The sequence below is a fragment of the Podarcis vaucheri genome (genome assembly GCF_965113315.1).
Source record: "Podarcis vaucheri genome assembly, chromosome: 9".
Classification (NCBI taxonomy): domain Eukaryota; kingdom Metazoa; phylum Chordata; class Lepidosauria; order Squamata; family Lacertidae; genus Podarcis; species Podarcis vaucheri.
This window is the reverse complement of record NC_138767.1, coordinates 21,519,484-21,546,933: the sequence shown is the minus strand read 5'-3', so window position 1 is coordinate 21,546,933 and position 27,450 is coordinate 21,519,484. Positions and strand designations below refer to the sequence as shown.

The 27,450-nt window shown below is 43.0% G+C and overlaps 1 protein-coding gene across 1 annotated transcript; it reads right to left on the bottom strand.

The window, feature by feature from the left end:
- Positions 1–1,042: 1,042 nt before the first annotated feature.
- METAP1 (methionyl aminopeptidase 1) lies at positions 1,043–27,450 on the bottom strand. Its single transcript, XM_082237028.1, has 11 exons — positions 27,261–27,450; positions 21,562–21,613; positions 19,751–19,863; positions 18,447–18,507; positions 12,342–12,433; positions 11,242–11,325; positions 9,208–9,346; positions 7,174–7,305; positions 6,149–6,292; positions 4,226–4,291; positions 1,043–3,325 (listed from the first exon to the last, which is right to left on the bottom strand). The coding sequence occupies exons 1-11, from the start codon at positions 27,372–27,374 to the stop codon at positions 3,162–3,164; spliced, it is 1,161 nt and encodes a 386-aa protein (XP_082093154.1). The 5' UTR covers positions 27,375–27,450; the 3' UTR covers positions 1,043–3,161.

Genomic DNA, 27,450 nt, shown 5'->3' with positions numbered 1-27,450 from the left:
CATCAAAAACATCTGGAAAAGGCCCTGCTGCAAGAAGTCCCCCATTTTTCAGAGTCCAGTATCCAAAACAGGTTCGTCCCTGAGCATAGCAAAGTGAAGGCAGGCAAGTCTAGCAGCACCCTCTTTAAAAAGGCCAAGCTTCCCGTTTATTGGACTAATACTAGCACAATATATGGGGAGGGTTTAAGACACACACACCCTCAAATGCAGTAACTCCTGCTAACTTCTTTTAAGCTTTGAAAAAAGGCTGTTCTACTTGCATCTCATCCTATTCCCCCCCTTTTTTTGCAAGGGTGGTAAATTAATCTACATGTGCAAATTACTGAAATTTAAGAGACCCAAGTGATGTTCATTAATTTCAGTGGCTCTACTCTGAATAAATCCTAGTTGCATAGCACCATTTGCCATATAGTCCTTCATTACGTTATTCTGTAGAACTACGGTTTAGGCCTGCGTGAGCTGGAAAAACACACACACACAAAATTCCTGCCTTCACCTTCATGGGTTGTTTTGCTAGCCAAACCCCAATTCAGCAATTACTTACCAGACTTCTAGCTAAGATTTTGTATATTTAAAAAGGTAGAGCGGGGCTATTCAGAGAGCTTCATCTGTACCAGATGGAAGATTTTGCATATGCAAAAAGTTGGTATGCTCTGCAAGATTAAAATGTAGAACATTCCCCTGCCCAGTTGATTTTCTCACCATTAAGTCTTTATGGAGCTGCTTGCAATTCATGTGGGAGGAGGCAGCTTGTCTTACTGCAGGGCGGGGGTGAGCCAGCTTGTCTTACCATTCAGGAAAGAACACTATGACTGATTCCACTTTGTTTGCAGATTGAAAATGTGCATTAAAAAGCACATGTAGTAGGATCAGTTGGGCCCAGGGCTGAACATGCCCTATTTCATCATCACTGAATGGTTTCCCTGAAGAATCTCTTAAGTTTAATTCCATGAGCTGAAGTCAATCCTTTAATCATAGAGAAGATTAAAAGGGAGAAGTAGGTTATACTGCTTAAAAGTAACTGGCAAAATAGACTCCAGGGTCAACCATCCAGACTTTTAATCTCCTTAAATGTATTGTATACATTGGTTAACTGCACTCAAGATATATTGCAGCCTGTTTTGTTAAAATCTCTGCACATGCACGAAAGTGCTTGTAACATTTCTGAGTCACTTTACCGCCTCTTAAACACATTACAGAATGAAAAACATTGTCCCAACAATACACTTTCAGGAAGAAAAAAAAACTGAGGCACTCTGGGAAAGATTTCTTTCAATTTCTTGTTGAGTTTAGTCACAACCGCCCTAAGCTGTCTAAAGAACTGGAGTTATGTGCTGTTGACATGGGTAAGATGCTGAGGGCTTTTAGAACTCCTTGCAATTCTTCTGACAAGATGTCCGACACCAGAGTAGAAATGTGGCATGTTGTACCCATGATTTTATGACCTGATTTCTCTTCACTAGTTTACTGAACTCCCAACATTGTAAGGTTAGAGCGGGCACTAGGCAAGAAAATGTGGTTGAAAAACCACCTTTCTCTGTGGAATGGAAGCCTCAAGAGCAAGTGCCTAAGCCCAACGAAACAAATCTTCCCCAACAACAGTAGTAGTATCTCCCAGATCTGTATTACAAAGTTACCGCTGGAAAAAGTGGGAGGATAAATTATGCCAGAATTGCCCGTACTGTACCTGGCCTAAGAACACAAGCAATTTCAAGGGCTGTCCAATATTTGCTTCTTTTGAGTGCATTATCTTTGCTTAGAACAATTTGCTTTGGTGAAACAATTGCAGTGGCTAACTGGAGTATCGCACAATTTCCACAAAGAGCCATGAAAAGGTGGTCAGACTGCAATATAAAAACAGGATCAGCAACTTTTTCTCTATTCTGTAGACACAGTGTTCAGTCTTGGGTCCCCATCATCCCTCCCCATTGGCTAAAGTGGTTGGGAATTATTATTACTATTGTTATTATTTAGAGAATGATGGGAGTTGTAGTCCGATAGCACGGGGGGGGGGGGGGGCAAAGTCGAACACTTGATATAGACCAATCCTCATGACTACTTGGTGAAATCTCTCTCCTTCAATCCAGTGAGGTGGTTTTTTGGCCATCCCAGAATGGGAGTATCCAGAACAGAAGTAGCAATCTAAACACAGAGCCATTGATCCAGCTCCTGCAAAGTAGCATGTCACAATTTCTGTAATATTAACTGAAACCATGCACCAAGTGGTCTGCATGGCAGGCAACCACTTGGCCATGGTTACATGCACATAAATTAACCAGATTAGAAAGAAGCTGTTAAAGAGATTAGTCTTGGACTTCTGGGACATGCCCTTTTTTAGAATGCACACAGGAGAACAGAAACACTTCCCCATTTCAGTCGCATTCCTTATCTAAAATTAAAAACTAGCTGCTTCAAAGCGAACCTTGGAACATCATTGGCTGCCAAGCACTACCCGTCTTGAGGCCGTGTTTTGGTTAAAAAAAAAACCTGCGCAGGGCAGCATTTCAGTAATTTTGTCCCTCCCCAGCCCCCTTAGACAGAGAACTACCTGTAGCAATTGCCAGCCAAAGAGAAACAGGCCCATCAATTAACAGGCAGATATTATACTTCCATATACAGTAACAACAGGGTGGAAGAGGGATAGACAGAACAAAATTCCGATTCAACATTTTCAAGTAGAAAATTCCACCTCTGAATTATGCAGATGAAAGCCCAGTCCATTTAAACAGCTAAGGAAGGGTTGCCTTTGGAACAAGAAAAAGTTTAAACTCTCAGGTGTTGTAAAAACAGAAAGGCTTGTTTCTGAATCCTTGCATCCACCACGAAAAGAAGCTGTGTAGGGCTGCTGAGAATGGCGGCAGTGACAGAAGCCTGGCTGAGGGGGTGAAATGAGGTACCATAAGGACAATGATTTGAAGAAGAAAAAAGAAAAGTTCAAACAATGTTGGGGTGGCAGGAGAGCAGAGACTGAGGCTCTAAAACCTCTCTGCTTTTCAAGCCTACGGCATTAACCTCTCAATGCAAGGCTGCATCTCCTACCTACAGTCAAGAAGAAGAAAAACAGGTGATAAATTCCCCCCCTTTTAGCCTGTACTCTTAGGGAAACACATAGTACAGAGCAGAAGAGATGCTTGGGTTCAGGCCTCCCAGCTTGGTCTACACTAGCACTGAGTCATGAAGTGAGGGCGAATGCTATCCAGCCGGCGGGTTAGGATGTCACATCCAGTATCTGTGACCAGAAGTGTGTGTTCAAACTGGGCAGAACGCTTCCCGTCTCGCGTCACAGCAGTCCAGCCATCAGGCCAGGTCTCATCTTGCCACCCACCTAATGAGAAGAATGCAAAAATTTAGAACTTGTTTAAAGGGGGGGAGAACGTCATACATTTTTTAAAGGAGTCTTTGATCAGCAGTTTCAGGTTTTGGTGTTGTTTTTACTTTTGTACAAATAGCCTTGATGCCTGTGCCTTTTCTTCCTGCGCCTCCTCTATTCACTTCCATTTTTGTTGTTGGCTAGGGTATCCTGCTGACACTCATAATATACTATCCCAGCATATTGCTTCCATTCATTCGTCTATTCGTTATTTATTTTAGGAACCACTTTCTATGAGGCATATCAAAGTGATCCCAGTATAAAAAGAATGGCCAATAAAAGAATCAATAATACAGCACAAACTATCTCCTTAATTTAACTAAGGTCTGTATTGTGCAAAATGGTTGGCGGATAGAGAATCTACCTTGCCAAATCTGTTTACAATGGCTGAAAATGCTCTGAAATGTGATTGTTACACAAAAAGGTAGAGACTAGGTAAAAGGTTGAGAAAACCAAAGACCACCTCAGAATCTCTTGAAGTAAAGTCTTTTAAGAAATATGATGCTTAACAGTGCGGCTCTTTTCTGGTGTCTAATTGGACCTGGAATGTTTTTGGAAGAATTTGACTGTTCATATGACCTTGTTAAGAACTGGAAACATTTCACTTAGATGACTTTACGGGTGATATAATCCTTTGTGCCCACATGAACAAGTCGTAATGCCAGGAATACAGTACATGCTGCAAAGACATTATTTAGTAATGCTCAGTAGGAAATTGCTGTTGTAGTAAAGTTATAGGTGAGCCACAAAGCACTGAGAAGCATTAACCCTGTAGGTGTTTCCTGAGTAGAGACCAAGAAAAGTCATTCAGAAAAATGGCTGCAATCAGAATTAGATCCACAGCTGCACAATTACCTTCACAGATCATTGGTTCTATTGTAAACGCATGGCCAGGCTTCATTACACCAACAGCCTTATTTTCTGAAAAGGCAAAAAGGAACAAGAGAGTGTAAGAGTTCACAGAAGGTAAGAGATACAAGATAAAATGCAATGGGAACTTAAATGGTGGTAATTTTGTTTCTACCTCTGGAGTGGGATGCAACACAAAATTGTGGTTTGTGCCAACCATAGTGTTGAAAGGTCTAACTATGGTTTTTTGAGTTCTGATTTACAACATGCAAACCATCGCTTGACTGTTTTGGTTTCCCATCTGCTCAACACTCAGCTTAAGTTCACTCCTGCCCCGTTTCCATGGAGCAGCAGCCTCTTTAGGTGAAGTAATGGGCCCAAAGTCATTTGTCAATTCAGAATACAACCAGTCCCAGTTAGCACAAACTATGGTTTGCAAATCAGCCGCACAACTGTGGTTTCAGATCCTGGTTTGTAAATCCAAAAGAAACCATGGTTTCGAAGCAGGCTCAGGTTCAGATGTTAAAATGATCCACAGTTTAGCTAAACAGCTCATGATTCTGCATTATTCCTGAGACCAAGGCTCTAGCTATATTTGAGGAGATACATGTGTGGTCTATACAGGAGCACAGACCAAATTGTGGAGGCAATATTGTGAAGTCAGTCTCACAGAGGACATGTAATGTATGCCAATATGCATTAGAAGTCTTTCTCTGGGCGCCCCAGCTAGGTAAAAAAGCAGGTGGGTGGCAACTCGGGAGAGTCCTTTCTCACTGGTGGTGTTTGTTTGTGGACTGCCCTTCCACAAGAAGTAAAGTCCGCAGCAACTCACTTGTTTTGTAATTTTATTGCTGTTGGTTTTGAGTGGGGATGGCTCTGTTTTGAGTTGTCCTTTTCTGCACTTAGGTTATTAGATTTCTTCTTGTTTAAAGAACAACAACCTTAATTGTTCTGCTGCTTTTATTGTTGAACTGGTGGTCTTTGCATGGCATTTCAAATATACAGAGAAGATAATAATATCAATAAATATATAGCGGCTTCATACAGGCAGACCTTCAGCCCAGCTCTGTCTGGTTCAAACGGCAGCAGTTTCATAAGATCCTTTGTACTGGGAATAGCAGGTATGCGGGTGGCGCTGTGGGTTAAACCACAGAGCCTAGGGCTTGCCGATCGGAAGGTCGGCGGTTTGAATGCCCGCGACGGGGTGAGCGCCCGTTGTTCGGTCCCAGCTTCTGCCCACCTAGCAGTTCAAAAGCACATCAAAGTGCAAGTAGATAAATAGGTACCACTCCAGCAGGAAGGTAAACGGCGTTTCCGTGCGCTGCTCTGGTTCGCCATGCTGGCCACATGACCTGGAAGCTGTCTGCGGACAAATGCCGGCCTACAGAGCGAGATGAGCACGCAACCCCAGAGTCATCCGCGACTGGATCTAACAGTCAGGGGTACCTTTACCTTTACTGGGAATAGCAGAGCCATAAACTGGGGCTCCCTGCATGGAAAGCAAACACTCTCCTTCAGCCTTCCTTAACCCAATGCCCACTATATATCTTTGACTCCAACTCCCAACAAATACAGCCATGTTGGCTGGAGTTGATGGGAGTTTTAGTCCAAAACATCTGAAGAACACCAGGTTAGAGAAGGCTGCCTTACTGCCTTGCTTCCGACCCATAATAAGGCGTATTTAAGCTGATAATCGCTGTCACAAGGATGGTTAGAGAAGGAGGCTACTTTTCGCTCTTGTGCCAATCTGAATTGAACTATGTGAAGTATGTACCTCTGCTATCTCTGTAAAACGTACCCCAAAGGCTCTTTATGGCTACAGCTCACAGGATGTGGGAATTCATTATTTTAGTCTGGGGAAGTGCATGGAATAGTTAATTCTTAATGATTGCTATCAACTGAGAAGCAGCAGACACTGCCCATACTTACTGGCATAATGTGGCACATTGGGAGCTGTGTGGAAAAGCTTATGAATCCCATGCCCGCAGTAGCTCCGAACTACGGAAAATCCATTGGCTTGAGCATGTTTCTGTATAATATTTCCCAGCTCTCTATATCGAACACCAGGTTTCACTGCAAAGTAAGTCATACGTTACTTTACTAATATGAACACAAACAGGATCAGCTAATTGATGAAGGCAAAGGCTATTATTTGTATTTCTGCCCAGCAGAAATGATCCTTTGTGTGCACAAGAACATTCAGCAACAGGAAAACACTACCCCTCAAAGGAGATCTTATGGCAGAAAAGTATTCTAAGGGAGGGAATTCTAATCTAATACTTCAGAAATGCAAGATTCAAATTCTGATATTCAGACAGTTATGCTGGTAATCTTTTCCAATCTAGCTTTCACTGCTAAAAATAATAAAGAAATGAACCTTTGCAAATGCCAAACATTTCATGGGAAATAACTCCAGTCATCTGTGCAACCTATGCATGTGTTTAACTGTCAAAGCTCACTGTCTGGCCTGCTAAGTATTTCCAGACTATCCCCACAAACAAAATCAAAACAAAAAGCTTATAGCGTGCCTAAAGCTGATAAATTTCAGAGTATGCCTTCAAACACTTCTGTTTATTTAATATTTATCACCCCTTTGTAAGGACAGAAGTCTGACAAGATAAACAGACTGCAGCTATCAAGATATCCAGAAAGAAATCCTGAATTTGATGTTCCATCTCTTTTGTAGCTGAATCTCCACAAAGGAGTCCATTCAAGCCTGAGTATTCAAGCAATTTATTGCAATTAATCACTCCAGATTGATCTTTGTATGCCATTCAGTAGCACTGAAGGTACAGCTTTTGGCAGTGATTTGGCACAGTGCATTACCTTAGATTAAGGCACACTCCATAATGACACAGCGCCCAGAATATCTATCAGTCTATCAGTCGCATGTCAGAGATAAAACAAGAAAGAAAAAATGAGACATGAAACCATAGGCTCCAGCCAGCCCTTACCTGCATCAATGGATTGCATTAGGCACTCGTATGTTGTCTGGACTAGCCTCTTTGCACCCTCGTCAACTTCCCCAACGTAAAATGTCTCATTGAGATCCCCATGATAACCATTACGATAAACAGTAATGTCCACTGTAAAGAACAAGAGAAAACATTGCATTTCCTGTATTTCATGTTTCTGACCCTAAAATTATTATAAAAGAAATGTGATTATATTGAGGAAAGATGCCATAAAACCAGCAAGTACAGAGGGAATGAGAAGCTATATTAAGAAGCTTTTCTGACAACATTAAGGCTATGCACACCTTCTTAGGAGTAAGCACCCATGAATGCAGTGCTTCCAAGGAGGCATGCAAAGGATTACACTGCAAATCGACTTCTGTCATCCCCAGACAGGTCAGAGTGAATGGGTAACAATGTCATATTTTTAAGACAAAAAACAACCAGTTGTAGCCAATAAAAAATCCTTTTGACAGCAATGCCCTGGTTTATGATGTGCGTAAACTGTAAGAGTTAACGTGGAGACAATTCTACTTTGAGACAGGTGGACTTCACGGGACAAGCTTTAGCCCTCTTACAGCCCTAGGATCTGGGGATGAAAACCAAGAGTGGAAAAGCAGAGCCATAGGCTCACTGTGAGAGTGTTTGCTCTACATGCAGAATGTCCCAGGGTCAATCTGCATCAACTCCAGCTTTTAAAAAAGGGGTGCAGAAAGACCTCTCATGAGACTTGACAGATATAAGTTTACTTGGCCACAGTTTCTGTTTTAAAACGTCTCACTGCTGGTCAGAAGGGACACTGTGCTAGACACACCCCTGGTCTGATTCAGTACAATAAGCCTGCACCTTACGTGCATTTGGCTTCTACGATTCCAACCATACGCGGCTGAAGGCAAGCTGGTTGAAACTGCACACGTCGACTCCCAAGCAAGGTGGAGAGCATAAAAGCTCTTTCGCACCAGGTCTGCTTGGGTTACCCGGCACAAAAAGAGCATTTAAGCTCTCTGCCTTGCTGGGCAAGGCCTGCTCAGTGTGCCGGTTCTCACTCTCCACATCCCACTAACTGTGGGGAGGCTTACAAGGGCTTGGGTATATGCTATTTTCATGCATATATGTAACCCTTGGAACTGAACCTCCATGTAAGAGACAAGCATAATGTATAAGGTAACTTCATGGGGCTTGAGGTCAGAGGGTTACATCCAATGAAGTTGTTCCATTAACACAAAACACTCCTCTCTCCTTCAAGCCCTATCCCGGCCCCAAAATCTTCTCCAGAAGACTGGGGAAAGCCTCAAAACAGTTTTGGGAGGGACAGGAGCACACATGGAGAAGAAGTCCCACTGCACAGGCAGAAGTCTTTGGGCTAATGGGACGATTTTGTTGGCTATAACCCACAGCTTTGCAGGGTCCAATTTTAGGAGGCAAATTTCAAGTAGCTCACTCCACAATAGTTCCAGAACAACTCACTATTTATTCCAATATGATTTCAGAAGATGTGCAGGAAGGCAAAGACCAGTCACTTGAAAAGCCAAAGTACTTGGGTAGGGAGCCAACAGGCAATGCAATGAATTATATCCTGCCACTATTGGAAGATATTTAGAATGAACTGTTGCAATTCCTCCCCCCCCCCCAAATTTCCTCTATCTACTTTAAGGTCGCTGTGCTATCATTCACCAAGATGTATAGCAGTACTGGCAGCAAAAGGGATCGGTGCCCCTGAGCCCAGCTCACACATCCCATATAGAATATTCATTTGCAGCTTTGATTCTGCACAATAGAACAAAAGAAATCTCTTATGGAGAACATGTCCCCCCCCCCCCCACCAGCACAGCTTAGTTTAATTTACATGCACCTATGCAAGAGAAATGAGTTTCGCCATTAGAATTTTTTTAAAAAAACAGTAAGACCAACCTGTATTTCAAAGGAGAGTGGGGGGGGGAATCCAAATATAAGTCCTATTCATTAGTGGCATCTTTCCAAACATCATACAAAGTTTTTAAAAGGATACTAAAATTACTTAATCGGTTTTCTTACCATTAACAATATCACCCTCTTGTAAGCGTCGCCTGTCTGGGATTCCATGGCAGATCACTTCATTTACTGACGTGCAGCAAGACTTAGGAAAATTATAATAATTCAGCGGGGAAGGATAGCAATTTCTGGCAATGCAAGCCTGAAAGAGATTTTGAAATATTCATATTATTCTAAAGGAGTTAGGACAAAGGCAAGGGGCCTAAGTGTGACAATCGGGAAATATGATCCACCAAACCAGCATGACTTATGTCCAAGTCAATTTATTTAGGAATGGGCTGGTAACCTTTTCCTAGACCAAATGTTTCAGTGCTGTGCTAAGCTTCTGGATTACATGGGGGTCTTCTTAACCAAACAGTCCTGTGAAACACAGCTTGCTACTCTACCCTACATTAACAGCTGTCTGACTCATATGCACATTACATGCTTCCATGTAACATATCCGCGCCGGGGGGGGGGGGAATCTAAATGGTTTTTTGAGAATAATCTGCCCCTGGCTGTGAATTCAGGAGCTGGTGCACTGAGGTAGCCAAGGGACTGAGCTCTGAACCAGCAAGTGCCCAGGTCAAATGTTCCCCCTACCACAAACTCCAGACAGATTTAGGCAAGTCATAGAATCATAAAATTCTAGCGTTGGAAGGAACCCTAAGGATCATCTAGTCGAAGCCCCTGCAATGCAGAAATATGCAGCTGTCAGGCTCCGGGGCTCGGCTTCCTCCCTCCCTTTGGCCGTAGATAAGCAGGACAAAGTGCAAAGAGTCCCTTACCATGTAAAGAGTCTTTAATGATCGCAGGAAAGAAAAAAAACAGAGCAGCCATTCTCGGAATGAAGGTACTCCCAATTAAGGTTTCCACCCACTCCCCCCCCCCCCGTCACTTCCGTCTTGCAACCTGATCTCGCAACCACTGTGATTTTTGTGTAGCCACATCTGCTCTACGTGACCTTGGACTGATAGGCTGGACACTTTCCAGAGAGAGAGAGTCTGTTGGTTCTCTCTCTCTCTTCCAGTTCGTCTTCACTTTGCTGTTCACCCCCCACCCCTGTTCTTCCCAATTTGTCTTCAGAACTATGCCCCTCTGCAAACCACTGTTCCAAATCTATACTGCCCCACTGCTCCTGGGCAGCTTCAGGATCTTGGTCAGGAGCAGGGGGAGGGGGAGGCTCCCACCATTCCTCATCAGAGCAGTACTCCTCAGCCTGGTCTCTGGCAACAGCTGTTCCATACAGGGATCGAACCTGCAACTTCAGCGTTATCAGCACCAGGCAACATGGGCAAGGGCCACAGCACAAGCTCTGCATACCAAAGGTCCAGGTTCAATTCCAAACATCTCCATTTCAAGAAAGGATGAAGTCGAAAGACCTCTGTCTGAGACCCAGACCTGCTGTCATAGGCTATAATATGACCTGGTATTAGGCAGCTAGGTTCAATGCAGGTACAATAATACAGACTTACCTTATAAAGCTTATCTGAAGCCCCTGGAACTACAGCACCATTTAAATGCTATGCATATTTTTAAAATCTTTACTTTTCTTTAAAATTATTTCATCCGCTTAATGCAGCAATGTGCAAGTCTGAAACCCTGCTGAGATAACTTCTATTAATAATTTTTTTTAAAAAAAAACTATTTCCACTGCAGTGGGAGGATGGGTAGAGTTGCACCTTAGTGCTTACAGCCTCCTTGAAACATCCTGGCATATGTGCCAGAGTGGCATACAGAGGGGCAGAAGAATGCCACATCCTACAACTACTGTTTACAGAGCAAACTTGGTAGGAAAGAAGGTGGGCAAGGAAGGACATTTTACAATACTATATTGGGCCCATTAGAGAATGTCAGAGGCTACACATATGGAAGCAAACGACACCGGAGAACCTTTGGCATTCTCAGGTTGCTTTAAGAAATGGAAATCGTGCTTTGAGCGATGGAGTATGTATAGTTGTAACTGCACAGGAAAATCAAGGAAGCGTGTTACCAAATATACCAATTATAAAGGCACAGCAGAAACAAAAATCCAGAAGCTCAGTGAAGTATCCTTACTAGATGAACAGCGTGGTCTATTTCTTCAGTAGTTACACCTGGCTTTACCATCATGGCAGCAACATCTAATACCTCTCTAGCAAGCTGCAAGACAAAGAAGCAGAAGTTATCATCAAGACAGAGGCCACATTCACATATAACAAGTCAGGGTTTCCGACTTATCAGAGGTTACCAATGAACAAGCAAAGAATTACTGCACATTGGCCGACAGCTCTCACTTTGCTTCTCCCCTAGAGTGAGCAAGAAAAACAAATGAAAAGGCCTTGATATCCTGTTATGTCCAAACCAGGGATCTGCCATGCTGCTCCTTAAGCCTTAGTCCCTAGCCTACTCTAAGCAATGGTTTGCTGTTGGTTTACAGACTGTGGTTTCCTAGGAAGTGGCAAACCATGATCCCTCATTCAGACATTACAAGAAGTGCAAGGCTTTCTGGTTTGTTTATTCTGCTCATGCCGGAGGAGGAACGAAATAGCAGCAATCAGGAAGTATGCAGTAGAGCACTGCTAATTCATTGTAAGCTACAGATGGGGCGAGACAGACCATGAACCAGGACAAAAGTTCTTGTGATAAGAGAAGTGACGATCAATACCAAATGCAATTTCCTCCCCATGAAGTCTTTCCCCCAGGAGACAGAAAATTAGCAATCACACAGCTTTTGTAGCCACCATTTATATAAAACAGAACAAATTAACTGAACTTTAGTAGCTTCTTCTGAAATTTTATAAATGCTGCTAATTCAAATGCAGAACGAACATATTAAAGCATGCATAAAACATTTGATTAGTGTCTAAATTTTAAAAAGTCATCATGCTGGCTAAAATATTCATTAACCAGAATTTCACATACAAATCTTGACAAAACAAAATGAAATGTGGTGTACAGTTAAAAAAAATTGTTATACACAAAGCCACGCAATTCTGGCAACTCTTGAGATACGGACCTCACTAGAAATCATGCTCAACATTATTGACTACATATGGTAAGATTTCAACTTTTTGGGTACACCACAAATTATTTGTGCTTTTCACTCACACAAGCATGCAAAAACTATTCCCTCTTAAGATTTGTTGGGATTATAACATCTTCCAAAATAGACTTACCCTACACACTATTCGCATCCCTTCTGTATCTTCTGCAGAAAGAATTTTTATCTGAGAAGTTCCTTTAAGAGCCTGCTCCGATTCAGACATGCCTAAAGAGAAACATCAATTATTATCTAGTCATAATAATTTTTAGTTAACGGATGCAAGTTTCCCGTATTCCGAAACCTGCGCTAATGTAACTGAAATAGCTCTTTTCAAGAGAAGCAGTAAAATGACACACACCCCAAAAAGCCCAGCACACATCCCCAGAGTGGCAGTATTAACATTTAGCTTTTGAGTAGCAGAGAAATGTCTGACAATGGGTTAGTGATGAAAGTAAGCAGAGGAAGATGCATGACAAGAGGTTTATGATATAAAGGGACACAAAACCCACATACCAAACAGCACGTGGGAAAGTGACCTTTCTTCTTCCTCATTCTCACGTTTTGACTACCCACCATATTTGCACCCCCCCCCCCATTGTGAAAGAAAAGCCTAACAGGAACTCAACATGACTCAACTATCTGACTTTTAGAAGACATCTGAAGGCAGCCCTGTTTAGGGAAGTTTTTAATGTCTGATGTTTTATCGTGTTTTTAATGTTCTGTTGAGAGCTGCCCAGAGTGGCTGGGGAGGCCCAGTCAGATGGGAAGGGAATAAGTAATAAATGTTTTATATTTATTATTTGTGGGAAAATGATTGCTTGTACATGAGAGCATGAGCAAAGTTCTTATTGTTGCAGGGTGATTTCATAGCTAGAAGCATCCTTGGAGCATGAACAGCGCGTGAACAGCTCGTGCTGTCCCATATGATTGGCTAACGTAGCATGGCCTGAGGCTCGAACGGTCTAGTGCGAAGGTCCTTATCTGCTGGCTAGAACAAATTGCTTGGCTTGTATTTTGTATCTTTCTGATTTCACACAATAAAAGCTGTGCTGCATTAGCCCTAGAAGCAGCAATATTTCGGAACCTATCATGGTGTGAGACTGATTTTTCTTTGGATGCCGAGCTGCAACTCGACAATTGGTGCCCCGTGTGACTGCCTTCGGACTTCACGTTGTTTTTCATTATTCAGCACTCACCAACACGTCGTTCATCCACGTAGTGGATCCCTGGTGAGTGCTCCCGTGTGATTTCTTTTGGATTTCATGCTGTTAAACAACGTTCAGCCTCACCTCGCCTGGCAAGGGCTGCAGACGCGTCGTTCATCCACGTAGTGGATCCCTGGTGAGAGCTCCCGTGTGAATGTGATTCTGGACTACGTTACGGACTTATCAGCACTTACTTCCGCCCGGACAGGGCAAAAGGCGCCTCCCTCATCCTCCTAAGGATCCCTCCGGTAAGTGCTCCCTGCTCTTTTTGCAACTCTTGCAATCATGGGAAAGTCTCTCTCTGCACCACAGAAAATTTTTTTTAAAGACCTTAAATTCCTTTTGGCCAGTAACAACCTTGCTGTTCGGAAAGCTGACCTTAAGTCCCTTATAAAAGCCCTGGACACTCACTGCCCCTGGTTCCCCCAGGACGGAAATTGGGAGTTAGACGATTGGAAAAAAATTGGACGCTTCTTTCAAAATCATCCTCAGATTGATGTCAAGGTTTTGCATGCCTGGAGTAACGTCTACAAAGCTATGTCGTGCTTAACTCCTTCAAACATTCTTCTGGCTGCTGCAACAGCTTCTTCGCCCGCCCTCCCGGCTCCCGCTTTGCCTGCCTCAAACCTACCTCCTAAACCGCCGGACATTTTCCCTTCGGCTCCTCCTGTCACTCCCCTGCATTCTTCAAATTCTGCAGCACCCCCCGCTCTCCCACCTCCTCCGCCCAAGGCATTTGGCACCGCTCCTACAATTCCTCTTCAAAGATCTCTCTGTGCCACCGCTCCGTTGCTGCCTTTTGATGCTGATACTCCAAATCTCTTTCCTGTGATTGCTCCTGCACCCCCAGCCCCCGTCATGCTGACCCAAACCGATGTTCTCGATGGGCTGACGGGAGGAGGAAATTTTCTTCCTATTGCCCAACAGTTGGTCCTACAAAGCCCTATGGACAATTTGTTGATCGCTTGTATAATACCTTCAAGCGACAAGTTCAGGACCTGGCAGCACAAGAACCGATTGTACGCCAGCTTGTGTTTGATAATTCAAATGAGCACTGTAAGCAAGAGCTGCGCCTTCTAATGGCAACATCAAATATAGCCATTGCTGATATGCTTAAAGCCTGCCAGTCAGTGGGCACTGCTAGCCACAGCCTGCTAGCCACGGCCTTGTCCTCCGCCGTGTCCCAAAATCCTGCAAAGGCTACAACCTGTTGGATTGACAGTGGCTAAAGAAAAAATCCAGCGGACTTTACCTATTACGTACCTGGGACACAAGCTGACAGCATCTGCAGCCATTCCAGTTACGCCTCAACTACAGTTTCCTGATCATCTTAAACTGGTGGATTTACAACAAATTCTTGGACAGCTGAATCGGATAAAGAGTTATTTGGACCTGCCCACCTCCACTTTGTCTCCACTATTTTCTGCCCTTAAAGGACACAAGAATCCAGCGGACAAGATCACAGTCACCTCTGCAATGGAAGAGGCTCTTCCACAGCTGTTCCAGTGTTTCCTGGCACGCTGAAAGGCCATCTTCACCCCTACTGCATTGGCCCCCCTTTTCCCTGGGAAGCCACTTCAACCACCAAACATCATTACAGTTTTGCTGCCTCCTAATAGCAACCATCCCATCTGTGTCATCACGCTTCATTGGGCTTGGACTTTTGACTCAGCAGTACAAGGAGCAATACATCAGACTTATTTACAGCAAATGGGCTCCTGTATCTGAAGAAATGGTTGTGTGACTTCTCCTGGATTGTGGTTTTTACATGCCAATAATCGAGCCACGAAATATCACACAGGTTGCTCAGAAACAGCCATTGGACTAATTTACCATTCTCATCCTTATTGACATCACTTGGATTTTACCCCCCAGATATTTTTTTTTTCTCCTCCCTCAGGAGTCCTGCCTTATGATGTGTTTCCCTGAGCATGTACAGAGGGCTATCTTGGAACTATTGTGGACTCTTGGCAAGGGAGGGGGTGAGGGGTTTTTAGTGTGTTCCAGTTGTTTCATTCTTGTGCTTTGGCATGGTTCCCGGACAGAAAGTTGCAATATGGTTCTTTAGCAAGGCCTGCGACAATGGGCTCTGTTCTCGACCTTGTTGCAATCTTTTGGCTACAGCAAGCGGAATATGCTTGGCTAGTGCCTTTTAGCTGCTGAGAAAAATGATTTTAAAAAGCTTCTCAAAGCTTTGAATTTTTTTTTTGGTGGTGGTATTCTAGCATTCCAGTAAATGCTTCATTTAAGATTAGCAATAATATGAAGGACAATCGCATAAGTTTACCTCCTGTATTTCTATCGCTTGTAGATTTAGCTCCTTATTGTTTTCGTTTTAATCATGATAGCAAAAAAAATTTTAGGTCATTATCCATATTGTAATTGGACCTATGAGTATGTTAATGGATCTTCTTGTTTTCTTAATGTTACAACCATGAGTGGCAGACCAAAGGTTTTAGTTAATAATGTCACAACTTATATGACCTATGAACAACAAGCTGCGTGTAGAGACTTTTATGTTTGGTTCGACTGGATGAGAAAGAGCAGTAGAACTATATGTTTGCTTCAATCTGATTTATGGTTATTTTGTGGCACACGTGCCTACAAAGAAATCCCCTCTGCCTTTTCTGGTACCTGCACGTTAGGTATAGTAGTACCCTTGGTGTATAAAATAGATAAGCTCCCAGCGGTCCGTTTGCGTAACAGAAGGGAAGTACAATCACCTATTTCTCAATATACAGGGACAGCTATCTCTAGGTCCCTTCTGCCTTCTTTAGGTGCAGCCATGAATTACCGTGATTTGCATAAATTGGCAAACTGGACAGAAAATTTGTTCAATTCCACCATTTTGGCTTTAAAAATGATTAACAAAGAAATGTCAGAAATAAGAGAAGTTGTTTTATAAACTTTTTATGCTTTAAATGTAATCTTTGCTTCTAAAGGTGGAATTTGTGCCTTAATTCATTCTCATTGCTGTATGTATATAACTGATCAATCGACCAATATCTCTGCTACTATTGATCATATGGAACAAATGATAGCCCATAATCCTTTGAATCCACCTGAAGGTTTTGAGCCATGGGATTACTTATTTTCTTGGTTGCTGTCAGGGGTTCAGGAGCAGAGACGCAGAGAAGGGAGGAAACAGAGAGCGAGGGGGAGGAATACGAAGGAGGGATGAGTGGGGATGACGACCCGAGATCCCCGAGCCTGTCCAGTGAGTCCGGGGATTCCCAGAAGGGAGCGCCAGCGGTCAGAGCAAGGGGGGAGAGCAGGGGGAAACCCCAGGCAGAAGGACCCAGAGACGTTAAGGAGAGGCGCAGGAGATGGAGCAAGGCTAGGGTATTAAGCTGGTGTGCTAGAGGCGGAAACTCAGACGGGTCTTCGCCGGCCTGACATAGAAGACATAGGGCTGCACATTGCAGTTTGAAAATGGAACCTGTATAACATGAACGCTGGTAGCGTGGTCATATGTGAGCTGGGACTGGGTAGCAGCCCTGACAGTTACCTAATGGATTATGGTTAAGAAAAATATTATTGATTGTAATTGCATGTATTGCTGGCTTCATTATGGTGTGTTGTTGCATTCAATGCATACCCTCTTTGATTTCCCAATGCACTGCATGGTGGTACCGACCACGGCCCACCACAGGGGTTACAAGAGGAATTTATGTTGCAAAGTGTAGACGCTTAGGCAATGAAGTGTACGATTTGGACTAATGGTCCCTCTTTTCCTCTAATAATATAAACAAGAAAAGGGGACATGTGGGAAAATGATTGCTTGTACATGAGAGCATGAGCAAAGTTCTTATTGTTGCAGGGTGATTTCATAGCTAGAAGCATCCTTGGAGCATGAACAGCGCGTGAACAGCTCGTGCTGTCCCATATGATTGGCTAACGTAGCATGGCCTGAGGCTCGAACGGTCTAGTGCGAAGGTCCTTATCTGCTGGCTAGAACAAATTGCTTGGCTTGTATTTTGTATCTTTCTGATTTCACACAATAAAAGCTGTGCTGCATTAGCCCTAGAAGCAGCAATATTTCGGAACCTATCATGGTGTGAGACTGATTTTTCTTTGGATGCCGAGCTGCAACTCGACAATTATTTAGAGGTCTCCAATCTTTTTTGGACCTGGGGGCACATTAGGAATCTAGGAAACTGTTGTGGGCAACATACACAGTGGTATCTCGGGTTAAGTACTTAATTCGTTCTGAAGGTCCGTTCTTAACCTGAAACTGTTCTTAACCTGAAGCACCACTTTAGCTAATGGGGCCTCCAGCTGCCGCCTCACTGCCGGAGCACGATTTCTGTTCTCATCCTGAAGCAAAGTTCTTAACCCAAGGTACTATATTTCTGGGTTAGCGGAGTCTGTAACCTGAAGTGTCTGCAACCTGAAGCGTATGTAACCTGAGGTACCACTGCACACGAATTCATGGAAGCACAAAGAATGATGCACAGGCTTTCACCACTTCCCACCCCAGAAAACAATCAGCACCTCTACACACACACACCAAACAAATTGAATACAGACAGAAACTGCCCCCTCAAAAAAGTCAAACCCTCTCCACATAAACAAAAAATAAAGCCGAGAGTATTGGTGAGCACTAAAGGGGATGTCTGAGGGATACCCCACTTTTAATGGACTCTGATCAAGCTGCCATTCAAACATGTTTTTTTGGGGGGGGACCTCTCCCCGAACTTACTTTTTCCCCAAGCAATTCATTTGACACAGTTCTCTAGCTAGAATCCGTGGCTGAAACAGCATGGACTGCTGCTACATACTAAATTTCTGCTATCCAGTGAGAGCATAGAGTCAATGCTAGATTTGGGGATTCAAGAAACATCACTGTTTGAGACCTTCACAGGGGTTTTTAAGTGCTTTTTGAAGCCTTGTTTTCTAAAGGAACTGGTTGCTAAAAATAAGCTTAGCTTTTGATAAGCCCATCTGAGACAAATCCATTCTGAAAGAAAAATAATGTAGCCTGAATCAAACGCAAGTTTGAAAAGTGAGAATTGTTCTGTATCTGCAATTACCTAGCGGGTGATCAGCATAATCCGGCCTTTGAATGTAACTCGGCACAGGTCTTGTTGGCATCTAAATAAAGCACAATTGGGATTTAAACATATTTATTTTTATAGCCTATCTGATATCAATTGTTTAAAGCCGAGAGCTTATAACATAACAAAACACCAAACAAAACAAGATTTATTCCCCAACAATAAAACCACGGCTTCAGATTATAGAGTTAGATTTTTGGTAGTAAACAAACCAGAGTTAAGCTGAGCTGAGTTTGGACAAACAAACAAGCTATGGTTTCAGAAACTGTATCTTAAGAATGCAAACCCACCAACTGAGGAATTTATTTAATAATAAGAAGAAGTAGTTATTGTTTTTGTTTGTTATTATGGTTTGTATTTTTGTGTTTTTATATTGTAAACTGCCCTGTGATCTTCTGACAAAGGGCAGTATAGCTATTTAATAAACAATAATAATTTCTGAGCAAAGAAATCACAGGACACTGCTTTTGGGAAAACCCCTGAAATGATTATGCTTGTTGTTACATTAATCAGATCTACTGCAGAGGGGAGTGATTACCCTTTATTATCAAGTGTTTCTTCAAAAACTGAAACACCAGATGAATTTCATCTCCCACTACTACGGGATGAAAACCCTCTTCCACAGAGCATTCAGTGCACAAAGTCATGAGCAGAGTTACCTGCTAGCCAACTTTGTATTTAAACTCATGTCCCAAATACATACATTCCGCAAGCTTTCTGGTTCTGCAGTACCGCCACAGAGATTCTATCTCTCTGCTTTGTTCCCATTCCACCTTCTCTAACACAAAATGAGCTATATGCTCTAAATCCCACGACACACTTTGAGGTTTTTAGTACTAGAGGACCAATAAGTGTTGCCAAATCAGATCTACTCACATCAAATTGCTCTGCTGCTTAGCAGTATATGCTCAGCCATTTGCAGGCTGAAAGATACCTGTGGGCTAGGGAATGGAGCATGAGAGCATGACTATTAAATTATTGAATATCCAGCTAAAATTGATTTGACCGCCCCCTTCCTTTCCTTTGTTCTCCTTCCGTAGGATTAATTTATACTCTCCTAATGCTGTCTTCTACTTTATGATAGTGCCTTGACTTCTTTTTTTCTGCATATTGTCCCCTGAAAACCTAACAACCAGAATTGTCTAAGTGTCTTACAAAATTACAGTTCTATTACCATTTTTCCAACTGGGCAGCATAATTGCTAAGGAATTTTCTTACTGCAGTTTGATCACCGCAGGATTTAAAAGTGATACACCATTTCAGTTATTTCAGCTACTTACCAGTGGATAATGTGGCCTAAGTTTTCCAGTATATCGATAGCCAGCCCAGGGATCTGTGTTAATGTCACCATCTACAGTCCAGGCAGAAACCTCCCGCTTCGCTTTTTCATCCTCTGTAAAAAAAAAAAACCCAACGAAACAAAATTACAAAATAATGCTATAATTATAAGACAACCAACTTCATAAAAAAACCAGAAGGAATATCTGTCAAAAAGGAATTTGAGAAGTATATTCATAACTCTTCCTTTTCCTTTAGAACAGGTCTTTTTAAGCTTGCCTTCTCCTTGAAAACCAGATCCAATCTACTTTTTTTTGTTAAAAGGCTCCTGAAACTGGATTAAGATATGATACATAAGCAACCTAACCTAGATTTCAAGATTGCAACTACAACCAGAACACATATCAAATCCTTCAACCTTGTCATTAATGGCAGCAAACACAGAACCATTATTTGAAAGTTTATGGCTTCCACGAGTGCCACTGACTTTTTGTTCACTTTCTGTGCTTTTATTCGCATCAGCTTCTCTCAACCACATTGGCCATTAATAATATTCCAACAGCATTCCCAGCTATTTAGAAACAACTTCTGATGCAGTGAAGAACAGCAATGGTTAAGAAACAAACACCCACTCACAACTGGGTAAGATTGAGTGCATGGAAGACTCAGAAAATAAACAGAAGCTTTTTTGGGGGGAAAGGAACTAAAGTCAAACCAGCGTCTGAGCTACACCGCTTCAGACAAGGAGAGCCTCAAATGTAACTGAATGCCCATCCAAACAAAGTAAACTAAAAAAAATATTGTACATAGAAAGGAAGCACATCAGGGAGAAGGCTAATCGAAAGCCCTTTCCCCCCACAACACCTAGCTTTTTGTTTGGAGAGAATGTGAAGGGAATGTCTGCTGTATGGGGTTGCATGCAATCACATGCAAGTCCATACCTGCAGTTTGAAGTGGTATAGACAAGCTATGTCCAACCGGTTGATCGCGATCTACAGGTCGATCGCCTGTGTGATCGTGGTCGATCATGCATGATCCTGGTTGATCACTGAGACATTACTCCTGGTGCTATGTCCCTCCTTTGGCACTGCACTGCATATTTTGGAACACAGAAAGCGGAAGTAGTATTCCGTTTAGCGCTGCGTGTGATCTACATTGGTGTCGTCGTTGGTGAGCGGTTTGTCGCATCACCCCGTCAAAAAAGCTCAGCAACTTTGTGCAATGCCCCCTAACAAAAACTCAAAAACTCTGCCCAACCATCCCCTAAAAAAAGCAACAACTTTGGCTCCTCCTCCCTCCAATGACAATGGGTAGATCACTGCCAATTATTTTTTACTGGGAGTAGATCACAGCCTCTTGAGAGTTGGACATGCCTAATGAGAAATGGGTCAGAACTGGGAGGGACTTGGAAAGTACTGCCTAATAAAGGAGCACCCATCTTCACACTGGCCTTAAGTTGACACTAACAGAACTTTTCTCTCCCTATCTAATGGTCTTGAGATACAGGAGGGTAGATTTTGGTTGAACATGAAGATAAACATCTTAACAGAAAGAGCAGTTCACAGTGGGACAGATTACCTAAAGGGGCTGGATTAAATGGCTTACAACCCATTGGGGGCCAGGCTCTCTGTTGCTGAAGGTCTTCAAGCAAATGCTGGAAAGCCACCTGGAATGCTTTAACAATGGAACAACTGCACTGAACAAGGGGCTGGATTAAATGGCTTACAACCCTCCCCTCCCCTCCCCTCCCCCTATAACTCTGTGCACGTCAGGGCGACAAAAGAGTATGATAAAAGCAAAAGTATTTTCTTACTTGCTTTCTTGTGTAGCAACTTGTGAGTAGCCCAGCTTCCCTTAAAACATTCCTTAAAGAAAAAAGAAAAAGGCAAGTGGTATAAAGTTAGCAATGCTTTGCAATATATTTAAATCATATAAAGTAGTTCTGCAGGCTACAAGACATAGACTATAAAATAGACAGGAGTATGTTTACATCATTAAGAAATCCAATTTCAGTTCAAAAACAGTATGTTAATTGGAGAGGTCACATATGCACCACACATTTAAAGCACTATGATACCATTTTAACAGTTCATGGGTTCCCCCAAAGAATTGTGGGGAACATAGTTTGTTAAAGGGTGCTGTGAGCTATTAGGAGACCCCTGTTCCCATCACAGAGCTACAATTCCCAGAGGATTACGGAAGAATAACTCCATGGCAAAAGGACCAATGGCACAGGTAAGGAGAACCTTCTTAGTACTCCATGCTTCTCCACTATTACATTGATAGTAATCCACCCTGAAAAATATTTTCACAGCACCAAACAAGTAATCAGTCATATTATGGGTGAAGATTGCACCACTGCCAGCTCCACAATCCCGTAACGCCCTCTGCAGACTGTGTATGGATGCTGCCCTGTTTCCTCCCCTGTCTCCAGGTGCCACCCCTCCCAGAGCCTCATATACCAGCTGCAAAATCCATATCTAGCACCAACACCAAATCTAATTCTTTATATGCTTCCATTCGCCATGCCCACCTTTCCGTCTTCCAAAAGGGGTCAAACTTGCACATGAAGCCATGTTGAATCAAGTGAACATCTCCCGCTATGTAATTACCAAGAGCAAACGTGATTATTTCACCAGCAGCTATCATGTTATGGTGAAACTGTCCCATTTTCCTATTCTTGTAAGAAAAGTAATGGGATTTATGGCACCGGAAGATTTTCCATTTTGTTTATTTGCTACCTCTAGAAACAGCTTCAGCTAGCCCAAGGACACCATTTAGCTACTGATAAAGAGAGAGATTTGCACCTTTTGGATGGTTTTTCCCCCCCAGGCCCTCTACTTTTCCACACTGGTGTCTTCACACAAAACACCAGATTAACTTGACACACACTGTAACCCTTGAATTGAGACAGAAGTGCAGCCCACTCCTGTTATCCTCCATAAACTTATTTAGACAACTAAGGGAATTCACTTCAATGGGAAACGCCTTGTGATCTTCAGATGAAGGGTGGTATATAAATTTAATAAATTATTAATAATAATAATGCTAAAGGCTTTTTTTGTCCCCTTTTTTAATCACCCTCAAAAAACAAACAAGCATTATTTTCCTGTGAAGCAGCATCTCCAGCTCTGCGCACAACCTTAAAAACAATCATTCAGCTGCCAAGACAGTGATAGTCAAAATTACTCATGTTTTCTTTACTCAAAAACCTTCCCTTTTTTTTGTCACTCATCCCCTCCCTGCTATAGAAAAATACAGAATCTGTCCCACTGTGAGTGATCCGGAGGACTCTGAAGTTCCAGATATGATGAAGGAACCATATTAGCATTGTTATGAAGGCCAGAACCATTTCCAGTAAGAAATAAGGCAACTTCCTTAAAGCTGCTCCCACAATCTTTAACAGCACTAAACATGAAGCAGCGGTGGAGCCTGTTTCACACAGAAGCAGTACCAACTAATAAAAAGGCTGGGTGTTCCCTTTGCTCTTTTCGGACTACGCTCCTAACATTTTAAGACAGTGGCTACAATCCATTACTGCATTGTGTGGCAGGGAGGTCAATACAGACCCATGTATAATGTGGGTGCCAGGAATACAGTCCGCCCATCACACGCAAAGAGCGTTCGTGTCCTAAAAAATGTCCTACTGAACGTTTACGTTTCTGTTTACCAGCAGTGCGTTAAAAGACAAGAGAACTGCTTTATCATTTTATTTATTAGAAAGATATGCTTGGGAGACTTGCAAAAACACACATTAAAAACAAGTGTAAGAGCAAGAGCAAAAACATTATATATAAAAGAGCAGATGCAACTCATCCCTATCCCACTGAAAAATAATGCTGGATTGGATTAACTCAAGGTCCTTCCGAAGGCTGTTTTCAAACATAACACAAGGGATGAGTCATCTCCTACCACTTCCGTTTACTAGGAGATGAGATATTCTGTTCTTGTGGTGTCTAACTCATGAAGGCATTGCTACCAGTTCCCCAACATTCGTAAATGGGCATTCTTGTGTCAGCGAGAGCTGATCCAACATAAGTTACCACTGCAAACTTTGCAGCTCTTCCAAATGGGCCAATTACCCTTCCAAAGGGGAAATGATGCTACTTTTATTTTTAACTACTCCAACAGTAAGAGCTGTGTGACAGTAGAACGGACTCCCCTGGAAGGTGGTGGATGCTCCTTCACTGGGGGGGGTTTTAAGCAGAGGTTGGGAGGCCATCTGTCATGGATGTCTTGGTTGTGATTCCAGCATTGCAAGGGGATTAACTAGATGACCCTTGGAGTCCCTCTTCCAACTCTACGATTCTTTGATTCTATAATAATTCAATGCAAACAGCTTGTGGGGGTTTGCCTGAAAAGCAGTATATGAATAACTTAACTATATATCGTAAATGACTGCGGTCTGGTACTGAAAACAAAATTTATCATGTGCTTGGATGCACCCTGTCCTGTCATTATAACTAACTGGCTCTGGTTGGTAGATCTTTGGGTTTTAGTAATAAAAACGAAGTAGATCTGCACAAGCCTATGTCTGCCCATTACAGCATGGACTCATGTTTTTGTAAAGTTTATGATTCCAAACTCAGGCTTCGATCATTCGGAGCCAATGGGTTGAATAGCAGGTTGGACCTGGCAGACTGGGGTTCTAAGTCCAACCTTCCAAGCGTGGACACTGAGCAGATCAGTCTCATGTAGGTGGATGAGAATTGGCACGTGAAAAGCTGAAGTCAAAGCACCACTGAATGAACTAGATCAGTTTCAGTACAGCCATGCTGACTATGGCTGATAGAAGTAATCAAAAACATCTGGAGGGCACCAGGTTCACAAAGGCTGATCTAGTCAATCTCAAACAGCTGGTCTGGGAGCATATGATGCTGCTATATCACTCCACCTACATCTAACGTTGAGGTACGAGTATCCTTGATTATATAGCTATTCACACACAAATAGAAGGTATAAGCTCAGATCCCATCTGCATGTATGTGATACTGGAGGGTTTCTGCCCCAAACTACATCATTTTACACTCATGTTTACCATTTTAATGTTCATTCACGTAGTGTGAAGAGTGAGGCATCTTTCAAGTTTTGCTTCTTTTGTCTGGTTGGTGATAATAAAAAAGTCCCAGTCCAGCCCCTAGTATTCCCAATTCTAAGTGTCAACTAGTAAAGAGAAAGGTCTCTGCCTGAGACCTTGAAGAGCTGTTCTCAAAGTGCAGACAATAATGGTCTAAATGGAGAATTACTGGTAATTGTACCTCTGGATTGCTGAGAACTGCAGGTAGGCAGAGCGCTGTCTGTTTGGCCAGAGCACAGGCATCTGTTTAGCCAATATGAGAACAGGGTGCTGGATCCAGCAGGCCAACTTCTTATGTTCTTTGGAAAAATTGTCTGACTTGCATCCTCACATTTCTATCTTATTAATGTTACTCTTCCACCTGGTGCTCTTTTAGTTGTTTTGGTGCAAAATTTAGTCATTTTTAAATCAAAACACACTTAAGATTCCTATCAGCTGTTCAATGTATTAAAGGTCACTGTAAACAGATACTGCTCTTATCACTCAAAGCTTTTAGGACCCTGAGAAACTAGAATGGCAACACTAAGTTGCAGCAACTGTCTTTTTAGAACTCTCAACTCTAGGATAGTATTATGTTGCAGCATCAAGATTCAGAGATAGCTGAACACAACACTGATATATTTCTAACCCCAGAAATTAAGTGGTAAGTAGTAAGCTTATATCTCCAGGACTCAAGTACTTCTGTTTTAAAATGTTGTTTTATCACACCTCTTGCTATGTTTGTAATTATAATGGTACAAGGCACAACAAAAAGATTTTACTGTTTGTGTCTTTGCACACTTTATATTGTTTGTGTTTCTTTTAATCAATGGAAATGCCATTGAGGTTTGAGAGACTGAGTGATTTGGGGTTTGCAAGACTTCATGCATTCTACATTTCTTTTAAGAGGGGGAAAATCTATTATTATCGCATTTATAATTACAGTTTCCTGAAATCAGCATATTAGGAAATACAGTCAGTCAACATCAGACTACACCTTATTTAATTCTTTCCAAGAAATTTAGCTCCAAAGGACTAAAATCTGCAAAGTCAACTATGTATGACTATAACCAGGAAGACAGTTGTGTCACATGGCCAAAGAAACAACTCCACATGATGCATGTTAAATAATTAACCCATGAAACTTTTAGCACAGTACAATGTCAAAGCCAATCATCAAGTGTAAATTTCTGAAATATTAGTTAAGAGGCTGTGTGTCAATCTCAGTGATTAAATTCCCCATGAGGCAGATACCCTAGATATCTAAGAGAAAGCACACTTCTAACCCATAATTGGGCAGAAACTGGCTTGCTTCTGAAAAATAAAGGTGCCACAGTTCAAACTGACTGAAAACCTCACAAGTCAGACAAACTGCAAACCTATGCATGCAAATAAATGATGAAAGTAATGTTTCCCACACATGCTCAGAGTCACCTTTCTCAATTATGTTCTAGGACTAAGTGAGATAATAAAAAAGTAAAATAGTTTCAGGGCCGAGTCCTGGCTCCAATAAAACCTCACGCTGAAACACACTGTGCACAAATAGTGCCACCAAAAAACAGAGTTCTCTATTTTGTTTCTGAAGCACAGACCTGAAGCGAAATCCACTCTGCAATAAAAATAAAATGTCTGAAGCACCGAAAAAATTACTTGTAGATAGGCTGGGAGGGAAACACACACAGCCACCATACCCAGCCCCTTTCTCTCCGAAAAATGCCCTGCAAATCTTGATGACGGAGCTGAAATAGATAAAAACAGCTGTTGCACATGGAAACACAGAACGGGGGGACACACAAAAGGAAGAACCGCTTCAGCATTTCTGTGGCCTGTTTGCAGCAGGAGGCAGCGGTGCTCCGTAGGCTCCCCTGGTCCAGAATGGGGGGCCCCAAACCCAGCTCCTTCCCCACCTCTCCATTTCGACCTGTTTAAGAAACCCAGGGCCACAACAGGAGGGCGCTGTTTTTGCCGGGGGCGGGCGGGAAGGAAACCCACAGAGACCATGGAAACAAGCAAATAATAAAACCCGTGTCTGTGTGGTTCAGACCTTTCCCAGGGCACCCAAGAGAGAAGTATGGGGGGGGCGTAAGGAGGCAAACTTGAGAGGCAGAGAGAGAGAGAGTCCTGCTTGCAAAGGGGGCTCGGGAGCAGACCCCTGGGAAGCTACTTCCGAGTAAAAAACGTGCTCGGACTGCCTGGGGACGGGCCCAGCCTTCATGCGCCACCTGCTTTTCGGGGAGGGCGGGAGGAGCTGCGGCGGGAGCTCTGGTAGCCATTCGCGGGCATAAAAGAAAACCCCCCTCCCAGGGAAACTGTGGGAAGGCGGGCAGCAGCCGTGTTTTCCCTCAGCGGGCGGGGAACGTGGGAACGCCGGCCAGCCCGTGTCTTGGGCTGGGAGGAGCAGCAGCCCGCGCGCCTCCGTCTCGCGCGCGGGGGCAGCAGCCGCCACAAGGGCTTACCTGCGAGCAGAAGTAGGAGCCCTGGATGCCCAGCTTGATGCAGGTGGGGCACTGCAGCTTGGCCTCGCTGCTGCAGCCCGACGTCTCGCACACCCGGGCCTCCACGGCCGCCATGCTGCTCGCTGGAGGAGCCACCGCCGCCGCCGCCACAAGAGCGGCCCAGCCAGGCGGCGGCAAACCGGGAAAGGGA